Raw genomic sequence first — 13,702 nt, forward strand, 5'->3', positions numbered from 1 at the left:
TTCAAATCCAGAAGAGCGACCAAACTACGCATAAAATTAAAAGGCTGAAATTAAATTTTAAGGCAATCGGAGGAAGAGAGAGCAGAATCATCACTACACCATTAAAATTTCCAATCCAGAACAGCGACCAAACCACCATAAAACTTAGGCAGAATGAAGGTAGTTTACCTCTATTGTTCATCATCGAGACGAGGCGAGAAACTTCTTTCAATTCTGCTCTCTCATCCTCCGATTGTCTGGTAACAATCTAGCGTTTGGTTTCAGCAGCGAACACTCAAAAGGGAAGAGGCCGTTGATGGAGCGCTCTGATTCTAATGTGAGAATGTGCTGAAGAAGAGAGTGTGAGTATGAGTGTGAGTACGGGAGATATACGTAAGTCCGAGTGAAACACGCGCAGGTCGAGACAGCTGGCATCCGGGAATGGCGGGTAACGGCTCTGAAGACCGTTATGACTTTGACCCTGGAAAACCGTCGACGATATGAACGTTTGAAGCTAACAAAACCCTTGTCGCCGGAGAAAACAAAAGAGAGAAAAAATGGATACCAATGACGTGGCTCTCATTTCTAACCTTTTTTTATTAATATTATTATCATTCTTTCTAATTTCTTTTAATGTATTAATTAGTTATTGATCGCTATAATCAATAATTTGTAGATATTAATAAGGGCGGTTGTGTCGATTTAGTTGACTCTATGTTTAGGGTGGACGATTGAGTATTTTTTTTTTAAGTTCATCAATTTAGCAAAGCATCATGGATTTAGCTCGATGTCAAGATGATGATAGTAATAATGAATAAGAGAAAGAACGCTAACTCTTAATATTGCTATCAATATGGATTTAGTTCACGTCGTGGTTCATGTAAACGTGCCCAAAATCATAGATAAAAAGTTAATTTAGTTCAAAATCTTCTCTTCCAACTCTATGTTCGAGTTTTAGGTTAAAAATAAAATTTTTAAAATTTTATAAATACAATTTAAAATCGGTAAGTGTATTTTGTATAATTTATTTATTTATTTTTTTTTTTCAAGCTCAACTAGAGGTTGGAGAATTTTTTTATCTTTTGGTCGGTAGTAAGATAGTAAATGTAGTTAAGCTAGACTCGCTTTTAGCATATTATTTAACATTTTTCTGTTTGGTAAATTATAAAATGTTTAAATTAAATTAAGAAAAAACAATTTAGTGTTAATATGGGAGGAAAAGTATTAATATTTTATTAAAATAATGTGCTTAAAAAATATCCATAAAATTTAACTGTAACGTTTTTAATCTTTATAAAAAAATATTTTTTTTAATGGACAAAAAATATCTTTCTACTCCTTATAAATTATTTAACTTTTTAATGTTAATTTTGAGAGCTCGTTAAGGTATAAATTAAAGATTATTATTATTATTATTATTATTTTTGGTGGTTTTCAAAAAGTTTAAACATGTCTTTTAAATTTAAAAAAAAAGTTTAAGATATTTTTTTAGTTATAGTATTTTTTAGATTTTTTTTTTTTTAAAAGACATGGATATTATTGAATATTTTTTTAGATAAAATAAATATATATTTTTTTTATTAATTTTGGGAAAATGTTTATCACAGTGTGACCTAAATAAAATAAGCGATTTGAGAGGGAAAAGAAAAACGAGGGGAGAAAAAACCGCGCTAGAAATGAAATGCACGAAACAAGAAACCGACTAAAATCCACGTCCAAAAACCCTAGCAAAGATCCACGGCTTCTGAATCTGAATCCCGACCTTCGCAATTGACAATTCATTCTGCTCGTTTCGTTTCATCGCACAATTCCTTTGTAATTGTGTCTAGCAATCACCATGTCCGGCAGTCGAGCTAGAAACTTTCGCCGCCGGGCCGACGACAATGACGACGACGACGAACCCAATGGCGCCGCCGCCCCCTCAACTGGTGTTTCAAACGCCTCATCAAAACCCGCTTCCACCTCCTCCACCGTCGCCAATAAACCCAAGAAGGCTAATCCTCAGGTACCCAAGCTTCTCAGCTTCGCCAGTGACGAAGAGAACGATGCCCCACTTCGCACTTCTTCGAAACCAGCCAATTCCAAGAAGCCTTCGTCTGCTCGACTTGCTAAGCCTTCCTCCACCCACAAGATCACTGCCTTGAAGGATCGCATCGCTCACTCTTCTTCAACGTCCGCTTCTGTTCCCTCCAATGTGCAACCTCAGGCTGGAATTTATACCGAGGAGGCCCTCCGCGAGTTGCAGAAGAATACTCGCACGCTTGCGAGTTCGAGAGCCTCATCCGAGTCTAAGCCTTCCGCCGAACCTGTTATTGTCCTAAAGGGTCTTCTCAAGCCTGTCGAACAAATTTCGGACAGTGCTAAAGAAGGTAAAGAGTCGAGCTCCGAAGATGAAGAAGGGGGTAGTAATGAAAAGAGCGCTGGTTCGTTTCGGAGGAGTAAAGAAGATGCCTTAGCTCGAATGGCTTCAATGGGGATTGGCAGAGGAAAGGATTCAACTGGGTCAATTCCCGATCAAGCAACCATTAATGCAATTCGCGCCAAAAGGGAACGTATGCGACAGGCTGGGGTTGCAGCTCCGGATTATATATCGTTAGATGCAGGAAGCAACCGCACTGCACCCGGGGAGTTGAGTGATGAAGAGACAGAGTTTCCAGGGAGAATCGCCATGATTGGAGGGAAGTCAGCGAGCTCGAAGAAGGGCGTGTTTGAGGAATTTGACGAGCAGGCTATTGATGGGGTAAGAACGAATATTATTGAGCACAGTGATGAGGACGAGGAGGAGAAAATATGGGAGGCGGAGCAGTTTAGGAAGGGACTGGGTAAGAGAATGGATGATGGTTCTACTAGGGTGGAGAGCTCAAGTGTCCCTCTCATTCCGAGTGTTCTGCAGCAAAACTTAATTTACCCCACTACAGCTGGGTACAATTCGGTGCCTAGCATATCTACAGCTACAAGTATCGGAGGTTCTGTTGGTGTTTCACAGGGTTTGGATGGGCTATCAATATCTCAGCAAGCTGAGATTGCTAAAAAAGCTATGCGAGATAATATGGGGAGGCTTAAGGTATGCATATTTTCCCCTCATTTCAGTCTTGTGCTATAGAGGTATAAACGTGAAACTTACAGGAGATTCTAGGAATATGTTAAATGATATTTCAGTTAATAGGGCTTTCAGTATCTTAGTTTATATTAATATACATGCCATAGTGTTACTTGGAATCTAGTTTGCTATGAATAGCGTATCTCCAAAATAATGTGTTATCATGAAGTGCATATTGATTAACGTTGCTTGTGGCTATGAATCTCTGTGTATGCATGACCTCCATTCTCTTTAATACTCAGGAATCCTATCGAAGAACTGCAGCATCTGTGTTGAAGACCGACGAAAACTTGTCTGCATCTCTTTTGAATATCACAGCCCTTGAAAAGTCTCTTTCTGCTGCAGGCGAGAAGTTTATATTTATGCAAAAGCTTCGTGACTTCGTTTCTGTTATCTGTGACTTTTTGCAGGTACAGATATCCTATCTTACGTCCTACATGTTTTTATGGAAATTGAAATTTGATTGTCATGCATGTTTGACTAGAACTAGAGAGCCAGATTACATTCGGTTGTTTAGTACATGTTAGCTAAAAAGTGTTAGAAACATGTAGCAACTATATGATGATTGGTTTATTTCAAACTTAATATACGACAAGCTAGATAAAGCCTTGTTCTCTTTTAATTTCTAATTTTCACAAATAACTTGATGCTTCCTATGGACATATAAAGTAGTCCTTCTATGGCTACAGTTAACCGCAGCTTTCGCTCTTTTCTGTTTCTGAAGGTGAAATTAGAACAATTATTGTATGTCATGGACACGTTAGATGGACAAGTCTCAACAGAATTGGCTATTTCACCTTTGCCTGTTGTATCTTTTTATGAGCTATATATATGGCCAAGCAATAAAAAGCTTGTTATGTTACGAATATAGACAATGTTACCATACTTGTAAGATATGAGTTTCTGAATAGTCTGCCACAGAAAAGAGAAACAAGAACTATAGGACGGAGTAGAAATTAAATAGCAGTCATGCTTTGAAGATGCCATGTATATATGGTTTTCGAAGTGTTATTACCCTTTGATACTTCCTCTCCCATAGATCTTTCATTTGGATATCTAGCTTACAGTTTGGGCTATTGTTAGAGACTGTAGGGCTTGGTTGGAGGAGGTGCTTTTGAATTCTTCCTTGAAGGAGAAGGGCAGGGTTTAGTGGCAGTCTAGCTTCTTTGCAATGTTGTGCGACATTTTGATTGAAAGGAATAATATTATTTTTAGAGAGGTTGAAAGATATGATGTGAAAGTTTTGGAGGTGGCTAGGTTTAATGCCTCCTTTGGGACGTCAGCCGCACGGCTTTTTATAATTATGAGTGTAGTGTTGTTCTTTTGGATTGAAATCCTTTTTTTTATAATTAGGGCCAAACTCCTTTTTTGTTCGGGCTTATTTTTCATATGCTATTGTCTATACTTTCATTTTTCTTGCCTGGTTTCTTATGGAAAGGGGGCTATTGCGTTGCATCATACGTGTTAAGGGATAGAGTTAAAGCAAATACTCAATGTAGCATTTTTTTTTTTCCTGTTCGCGTTAGTTTGAATGCACTTGGCTATTCTCACGAGACAACGGCTTGACTTTACTACATTTTTTTATCAAGGTGACTTTAACATATTAAATCCTAGGTAGGTGGCCATCATGATTGAACCCATTCCCTTTGGGGCTTTTGTTAATTATACATGGCTCTTTTTGACCATTGGGCCAACCTAGGGTGGTTTAGTGTATTTGGTAGTTAGCTACGGAGACTTGATCCATTACTTTATCGAAGGCATCTAAGTTAACAACTTTGACTTGAATGCATGAATCAAACATGATAGACAATGTAGCCACACCTCAAAAGTCCAAAGTTTGTCGTTTGGTAGTTTATTGAAGGATTGAACCTTGCTGTAGTGAAAAATATGTCATGTTTGATTATTCTTTTTTTGTTGGACAAGTTTCACAGCGTCTTTTGCATCTCTTAGACTTTCACTTAGACTGGGATGCATTACTGAAAGAGTTACAAGGGCATGGGGTTTTTTGATCGTGAATAAAAAGACATTCTTCGTGCCTGCAATACAGTTTAATTACTAACGCATTTAAGGGGTTCCAATTGTACAAGAGCATTTGGGATGTTTGTAATTTTGATGGTTAGCATGTGCCTTTCCTATTATTAAGACTTGCCTTCCTCTTCACTTTTCCCCCTTGCTGGATATGCTTGTAAACTAGAACTATAGGCCTCTCAACTTTACTCACTGAGATGTTAGGTCCTATATTAGGCTGGCTTTTTAATTCAAGCTGTTTTGTCTCCTTTCTTTAATTAAATATTTTGTGTGCTTCTGTGCTTTCAGCATAAAGCTCCATTCATAGAGGAGCTTGAGGAGCAGATGCAAAAACTTCACGAAGAACGGGCTTCTACAGTCGTGGAAAGAAGAGTAGCTGATAATGATGATGAAATGGTGGAGATAGATGCAGCTGTAAAAGCAGCAATGTCAATCTTGAATAAGAAGGGGAGCAGCAATGAAATGATTGCTGCAGCCACAAGTGCTGCCCAGGCAGCAATTGCCTCCGCAAAGGAACAGGCAAATCTACCAACAAAGGTAGATGAATTTGGTAGGGATTTAAATTTACAAAAACGTATGGATATGAAAAGGAGGGCTGAGGCTCGAAAGCGCCGGAGAGCAAAGTACGATTCCAAGAGACTTGCATCCACAGAAGTTGATGGCCATCAAAAAGTAGAAGGAGAGTCTAGCACTGATGAGAGTGATAGTGAGGCTGCAGCTTACCAGTCAAACCATGATTTATTACTTCAGACTGCTGATCAAATTTTTAGTGATGCAGCTGAGGAGTTCTCCCAACTTTCTGTGGTGAAACAGAGGTTTGAACAATGGAAGAGAGATTATTCAGCAACTTACCGTGACGCATATATGTCATTAAGCACTGCTGCTATCTTCTCTCCTTATGTGAGATTGGAACTCTTGAAGTGGGACCCCCTGCATGAAAATGCAGATTTTTTTGACATGAACTGGTATGATATTATTAAGTATTACAGTCCTAATTATATACATAGCATATATACTTTAGTCAATATGAAAAATAATCATGAATGGTAGAGGAATTTTTCCAATCAGCTGGTTGTGGTACTTTCTTAGTGAAGTTAAACTCATTCATACATAATTTAAATTGCTCGTTTACCCATCCTTATTTTGAATTTTCAGGCACTCTTTGCTGTTCAATTATGGTATGCCGGAAGATGGTAGTGATTTTGCTCCAAATGATGCTGATGCTAACCTTGTCCCAGAACTAGTTGAGAAGGTTGCACTTCCAATATTGCACCATGAAATTGCTCATTGTTGGGACATGCTTAGCACACGTGAAACCCGAAATGCAGCTTTTGCTACTAGCTTGATTACTAACTATGTTCCAACATCAAGTGAAGCTCTTATGGAATTATTGGTTGTTATTCGTACTCGTTTGTCAAGTGCTGTTGAAGATCTTACGGTATGAATTCGGTTTTGCACTTTTCAATAATATGGTTGTCTTTATATTATATTATCAGGGAAACCAACATTTCTGCGTGAATTGAATGCATATATCCTCAACTTCACTGTACCATAAGCCATTATGCGTTCATGTTTAATTCTCAATGGATTATTTCATCTAATCTGCTGATGTTGGATCATGTTTACAAAACAATAGGTTCCGACTTGGAGTGCACTGGTGATGAAAGCTGTTCCAAATGCTGCTCGAATTGCAGCATATCGGTTTGGCATATCGGTTCGTTTGATGAGAAACATATGTTTGTGGAAAGAAATCATTGCATTGCCCATTTTAGAAAAGCTTGCCCTTGAAGAGCTCTTGTATGGGAAAGTTCTACCTCATGTTAGAAGCATCACAGCGAACATACATGATGCAGTCACAAGAACCGAGAGAATCATTGCTTCTCTTTTAGGAGTGTGGACAGGCCCCGGCGTCACCGGTGATCGCAGGTTTGGATATTTTATTCACTTCTTTGTTTGGACTTGTAATTTGGCTTGCTAAATAATATCAGTGAAGGGAATAAGCACGTGAATGATGCTTATAAGCGTTTAAGTTGCATTCCTTTTGATTATGAATATATCTCTCTGTTTCACACAAAAATAATACCCATAAACTTTTATGATTCCAAATTTTTGTTTTGCAGTCACAAGTTGCAACCATTGGTAGACTATGTTATGCTACTGGGAAGAACATTGGAGAAAAAACATATTTCAGGCGTAGCTGAGAGCGAGACGAGCGGACTAGCTCGGCGATTAAAGAAGATGCTAGTTGAGCTGAATGAATATGACAATGCAAGAGACATTGCTAAGACCTTCCATCTCAGGGAGGCACTATGAGCTCGACGAGCGTCTGGTGTGATCACAAGATAGGACGATGTACCTTGTGTATATGCTTTTATGGAACATTGATGAAGTTTATTGTCTCAAAGATGATCCTGATTCTTACTGAATTGACATCATTGTTCTAGAGAATGCGGCATTAGAGTCTGAAAAGAGCTAACTGCAGAGCTGTGACCCATTAGCATTTGATGAATTTATTTGGTACGATCGTTATGGCCATTTCTGATAGCTCCCTCCATTTGGTCTTGTGTCATTGATATGCAACCTTCATTCTTAGAGCCTGCTACTAAACACAAGTTGGGTCAGCCCATTTCTTTGAACTTTCAATTTTTTAGCATCGATGACACTTTTTAACATATTCAAAACTTCTATAAAAAATAATAGTATCATTGGAATTGAGAAAGAATTTTATGGTTTATCTCATGCTCAATCAAGGTATGATCGATCACTCACTTCGTTCCTGGTCATTACTTGATTTTTTTTTTTTTTTTTGAAGAAAAGGTCGAGTCTGGTTTACTGCTAGCAAATACGGTTCGTTTTTGCTTGTTATGTATCATCATCAGCCTCAGTTTTAAAACACGTTTATTAGAGAAAGGTTTCCACAATCTTTTAAGGAAACACTTCAACCAATGTGGGATTTTGCAACCCACTCCTCTTGGGGGCTAGCGTCCTCGTTGACACATTGTCGTCAGCCTCACTTATAAAGAATGATTCGTTCGATTCGTTCCTCTCCACGATCAATGTGGGATCTCACACTTGCAACATGCATTGGTAGAATGTGGTCAACTTGGGATCTCATACTTGCAACATACATACATGGGTAGAATCTAAATTATTACCCTTAAAATATGTAATATTATCCTTTAAATATGTAATTTTTGTGGTCAAAGTGGACAATTAACTCATTTTTATTGGGTTTTATCAATTCTCTCAGGCATAAGTTGAAATCCTAAGAGATTTTATCCCAATCGATGGGCATTGAGTATTAATATAGTTAATGGAGACGAGCCTCACTCGACTTAGCTCTCATGATCATAAAATTAAATGAGTAATCATCACAATTATTTTTCTCATGAGAGCGTGTCATTCACGAATATTCTTGATATGATCTCCCATAATTAATTTCCCAAGTATATAACAAATTCATGCACAAATATCATGATCATCACATAATCGAACAGTTAGCTAATTGATTCTTGACGAATTATCATTCTTGAAGTGAAATGAATTCAATCCAAAATATCCATCGAAACAATGGTTCATATCCATTTAGATAATATCATAGAGAAACAAAGTCAAGATAAACGACATCTTGATTAACCAGAAATCTCTTCTATTTGCTTACAAATCTTCATTACTTTGAACACATCATGAACATTTATTTTAATCAGACAATTAATGCATAAAAGGTCAACACGCTTCAGATGATGATGCTAATGTTGGCAACCAAGACAACGTTGTTGAATTATAATGTTTGATTTAAGGAAATTAATCATCACATTTTACACTCAGTTCATAAAACCCTAAAGAACCCCATTTACATGCAAACTTAAAGCTAAGTTATCTATATATTAGTTTATATTATGATTTGGATTTTGACCCGTCAACTTTAAAAATGGTGTCGGTTTAGCCTCCACACACTTCAACATGTAACGATTTTACGAATACACATTTAAGTTTTAGTAACACGTCACCAAAGTTAATGGATTGTTGAACTAAAAAAACCGTTAAACTTGCCCAAACTTATCACATGATCTTAAATAATATAGGCAATCTGTCATTAAAGTCTTAAACGTATATGAAGTTTACGATAGTAACTTATTAAACACAAAATTTTAAAAGTCTTAATCGCATAAAGACACTACAAGCATAACGTCTTGGGCACGGACCAATATGAGTTCTTTCAGCATGCTTTATTCCCGCTCACAATTTTTCAAGAGTCACCTAACATAAGCTCGCTCCGAGTAAAACACGTTTGATTTTGTAGTTTCTATGACTGAATCATCGAAAAGAAAAGTACACTTTGTGGTATATGTAGTAACTTTCGATTCTTTTAAGCATTGCTTAGTTATTCTATCCTTAAGATCACTCTCATTCAAATATAGTATCGATTCATTCATATACTCCTCATTTACTCGAGAATCACAACAAATATGTTATAAGTTCAGAGATTTAACTAAAACATTTATAAGTACAATGATTAAAAATACGTCATTCTAACAAACGAAACTTATAATTTAACTTATGGTAATCAATTTATGTAAAAACAACATGATATTGCATAAAGAAACAAAAAGAGAAACAAAACATCAACAAAATTCCTCTCAAATCCAAAAATATTGAAACAAAATCTGAAAAAAGAAGGGAAGAAGATGATTTCAAGGCAAATCCCAAGATGGGTCAAAGACAAAATAATACATAAAATCAAGACAGATCTTCATATCCAAAAAAAAAAATCAGTTCTTTTTGTTGCATCACTTTGCAATATCAAAGGGGACACAACTGCACCACATGCATGCCTCATTAGGGCTTTTCTTTACCTTCACTGCAACCCTGGGAAAAGCCCCTCTTACCCAAATCATAAAAAACAAAACTTCAATACTTTTCTCACATCATCGTCTGTCCTCCGTTTTGGCCAGTTACGTATCGCTATCAACTCTAGGAAAAGCCACTCTTACACAAAAGATCACTTTTCTTTCGAACAACGAAAAAGATTCCTCTAAAATGGTGGAAAATTTCAGTGATATGTAAATTTTCAGTTCATTAAAAAAAAAAAAAAAAAAACATGAAGAAACCTTAAAGGATATTGATGTTATTTGTTCTTTGTCGTTTAATGTTTCCTGACGAAGAATCATCCGGTCCTGTTTTTTCCATCACAGCCTTCAATGCTTCTTGAATTGAGCTGATACTATGTTGTTGTTGTTGGCTGTCTGAATTGGGATTATTATTATTATTATTATTGTTGTTATTATTATGGTCAGTTGATGGCTCGTCGTCTTCACCAGTGACAAACAGCACATTTCTCACGCGCCCACCAAGGGTTGTGATTTCAGCTTTGAGGGTTCTTAAGCGCAAGGATTTCAGTGTTTTGATGAGGTCAGGGAGGAGATCTGAACGGTCCTCACAGCAAAGAGAAGCTTTTATTACAAATTTGGCGCCGTTGATCATCATCTCGTCTGAGGCATCGTCCACTGTTAGCTCGTCGATGTCTGTTGGGATTGAACTTGTTTCTGCTATCAATGATGTTTGCCGTTTTAGCTCTTTCACGTGTTGTATTACTTCTGCTAGTAGTGAAGCTTTGTCTGTCTGTTTAATGTCACCAAAAGTATAAAGGGTTTTGTTATTGTTGGTCTATGCTTCAAAAGAACACTGAAAAACTAAAGACATTGTTCTAATGCTCTTCCTTAATCTAAGTAAAATCGTAGATAACATCATGTAATAAGTCTACTGCTTGCAATATTGTCTGCTTTGGTTTGTTAGTATTGCCATCAGCCTCACTGTTTTAAAACGCGTGTATTAGGGAGAGGTTTTCACACTCTTATAAGGAATGTTTTGTTTCCCTCTCTAACCGACGTGGAATCTCACAATCCACCCCCTTGGGACTCAGCGTTCTAGCTGGCACACAGTTTAATGCTTGGTTTTGTTGTCACAACCCAAGCCTACCACTAACAAATATTGTCTGTTTTGGCCTATTACATATCGCCGTTAGTCTCATGGCTTTAAAACGCGTCTATCAGGGAGAAGTTTCCACACTTTTATAAGAAATGTTTTGTTCCCTTTTCCAACTGATGTGAGATCTCACAATTCAACACATGCAAAGAAATTTATCGACATAAAAATTTTAAAGCAGACTTAAGATTAGGAACCAACAGTAGATAATGGATCGATTTCCTAAAAGTTGGGTAAATTTAAGCCAAAAAGCTTGATATTTTGAAACCCCAACTAGGTTTTGTGATACTTTCATAACCCACTTCGAATGGAGAGTAGAACAAAATTTTTCTTATAAGGGTTTGAAAATATCTCTCTAGCATACGCATTTTAAAAACTTTGAGTGAAAACTCAAAAGGAGAAGTCCAAATAAGACAATATCGGCTAGCTGTGGGCTTAGGTGGTTATAGATACTGAGTGAGTGAGTTAGCTAGTGGGGTGTTGTGTTTTGGGTTTAAGGTATTGATAATATGAGATCCCACGTCAGTTAGGGAGGAGAATGAAACATTCTTTATAAAGGTGTGGAGATCTCTCACTAGCAGACGTGTTTTAAAAACCTTACTGGAAAGTTTAAAAAAGACAATATCCGTTAGTGATGGGCTTAGACGGTTGAGAGAGAGAGAGTCAGCTAGTGGGAGTGTTGTGTTTTGAGTTTAGGGTCATTGGTAGTGGGGCTAAGCTCAGAAGTGGGGAGGGAAAGGGCATAAGAATAATAGATAAGGGCCTCTCTAAGGGTAACTGACAAGGATACTGAATTTGTCTCTCTTTATTTCTTTTCATTCTCTAACATATTTTTGACTGACATCCGGCAACAAATTTCCCAACCGAAACCCTTTTCCAACTGCAACTTTGGTTCCTCTTTATGATATCAATCCAGCGACATTACCGGTTAAGTTCTCTTTTCTTCTTCCTCATTCCCACAACAATAAACAAACACGACACAACAAACCCTTTTTTGAACAAACGAGGAAACATCATGGGATGTTAAAAATGTAAGAAATTTGTTGTTCTATATGTTAAAAATTGCAACTTTGATCCAAAAAAGCAATGCAAGAAATGGAAATAAACTTAAACAAACCAAAGGGTATGTGAAAATCAGTATAGGGATTCATAAAAATGCTTACTTTAGTGGTACTAGGAAGTAAGCTCCGGAGCTTAGCAAGATGATTATTGATTCTCTCTCTTCTTCTTCTCTCCGCTTCACTATGGCTTTTAGAAGCTGCAAGAGCTTTGGCATCCATTATTTCTTGAGCACTCATTTTGCCAAGCTCAGCTTGAAGTCCAAAGGGAGCAGTTGAGCCATGATGAACCACTGGTCCAAGCGTGGTTGATATGATTCGACCCAAGTGGTCCGCTGAGGAAGTTCCATCATAAGCAAATTGAAGACAATTAGCCGGTCTCCGGTTAAAAAGATTACCATACGACGACGACGAACATAACGATGTTGGTGGTGGAGGCGGAGGCGGAGGAGGAATGAGAAATGGGTTGAGCGGAGGCCACGAGTTTAGAACCGGCGACACGACGTCGCCCGGGAAAATCAACCCTCTTCCAGCTCCATGATGGTGATGATCTCCATAGATAATATGATCGGTGTTGTTGTTTTGTAGTTGGTGAAGAAGAAGCTGTTCTTGAAACATATTCTCAATTGTTTGTGAACACTCCCCTTGATGTTGATGATGATCCTGTTCTTGATCCTCCCCACGCATATCACTCACAAAATAAAGACAAAATGAAGTGAAAAGGGCAAACCTTTATGATAAAATTGGATCAAAGTTATGAATTTGACCATTAATTCATTGCCTTCAACATAAGCTTTAGTTTGAGCTTCAATATATAGAGCTGTTTCTCCCTCTGGCTTTGCTTTGCTTTACTTTCTTCTTACGCCATTATTCTTTGTCCATCCCCTATGCCTTTTTCTAGGCAGTGAAATGAGCTGAGAGATCTTTTGTGTTATAATTATTAAAATTAGCTCACATTATTATATGCATATGACAGAGAAAAACCCCATTTAGTATATGTTTTTATATATTATCGCTTTATGTTTTGTTTATATATAATGGGAAGACACGACCACATAAAAAGAGAGTGAACATATAAAAACATTGCTTTGTCGTCCAAACAAGGACCAAAAAGGGCTGAGGAGATCATTGTTCTAAAAAGCTTGCCTTTGGCTAAAACCCTTTTCTTTCAAATTTGTTTTTACACTTCCAAAATGTTCATTTTTACCCTATGCACTTTTACGTTGTTGGGTTAAAAATAATAGTTTGAATACGAGCAATGGTCAAGATTGAGATTAGTATCTTAGTAAAATGAACCAAGGCTATAAGTTTGTAACAGCTCAAGCCCAGTGATGCTATCAGATATTATTTTCTTTGGGTTTTCCCTTTTGGACTTCCCATCAAGGTTTTTAAAACGCGTTTGCTAGGGAGAGATTTTCACACTTTTATGAGGAATGCTCCGTTCTCCTCTCCAACCGATGTGGGAGAGGTTTTATGCATGATTTTAATAAAAATTTAGAATCCTTGTGAAATCTAACGTTAGTTAGAGAAGGGAACGAAACAATTTTGGTGT

General features: G+C 37.2%; 2 protein-coding genes across 2 annotated transcripts; one reads left to right on the forward strand and one right to left on the reverse strand.

Moving 5' to 3' along the window:
- Positions 1 to 1,622: 1,622 nt before the first annotated feature.
- LOC111467670 (transcriptional repressor ILP1) lies at positions 1,623 to 7,728 on the forward strand. The gene is made up of 6 exons (XM_023112655.1): positions 1,623 to 3,043; positions 3,322 to 3,489; positions 5,396 to 6,072; positions 6,263 to 6,545; positions 6,744 to 7,033; positions 7,228 to 7,728. The coding sequence occupies exons 1-6, from the start codon at positions 1,817 to 1,819 to the stop codon at positions 7,418 to 7,420; spliced, it is 2,838 nt and encodes a 945-aa protein (XP_022968423.1). The 5' UTR covers positions 1,623 to 1,816; the 3' UTR covers positions 7,421 to 7,728.
- A 2,059-nt stretch (positions 7,729 to 9,787) lies between these two features.
- LOC111467674 (transcription factor bHLH30-like) lies at positions 9,788 to 13,020 on the reverse strand. The gene is made up of 2 exons (XM_023112658.1): positions 12,256 to 13,020; positions 9,788 to 10,729 (listed from the first exon to the last, which is right to left on the reverse strand). Exons 1-2 carry the CDS (start codon positions 12,835 to 12,837, stop codon positions 10,220 to 10,222), a joined length of 1,092 nt encoding a protein of 363 aa, XP_022968426.1. The 5' UTR covers positions 12,838 to 13,020; the 3' UTR covers positions 9,788 to 10,219.
- Positions 13,021 to 13,702: the final 682 nt, after the last annotated feature.

Source organism: Cucurbita maxima, unplaced genomic scaffold, assembly GCF_002738345.1.
Source record: "Cucurbita maxima cultivar Rimu unplaced genomic scaffold, Cmax_1.0 Cma_Scf00034, whole genome shotgun sequence".
Classification (NCBI taxonomy): Eukaryota; Viridiplantae; Streptophyta; class Magnoliopsida; order Cucurbitales; family Cucurbitaceae; genus Cucurbita; species Cucurbita maxima.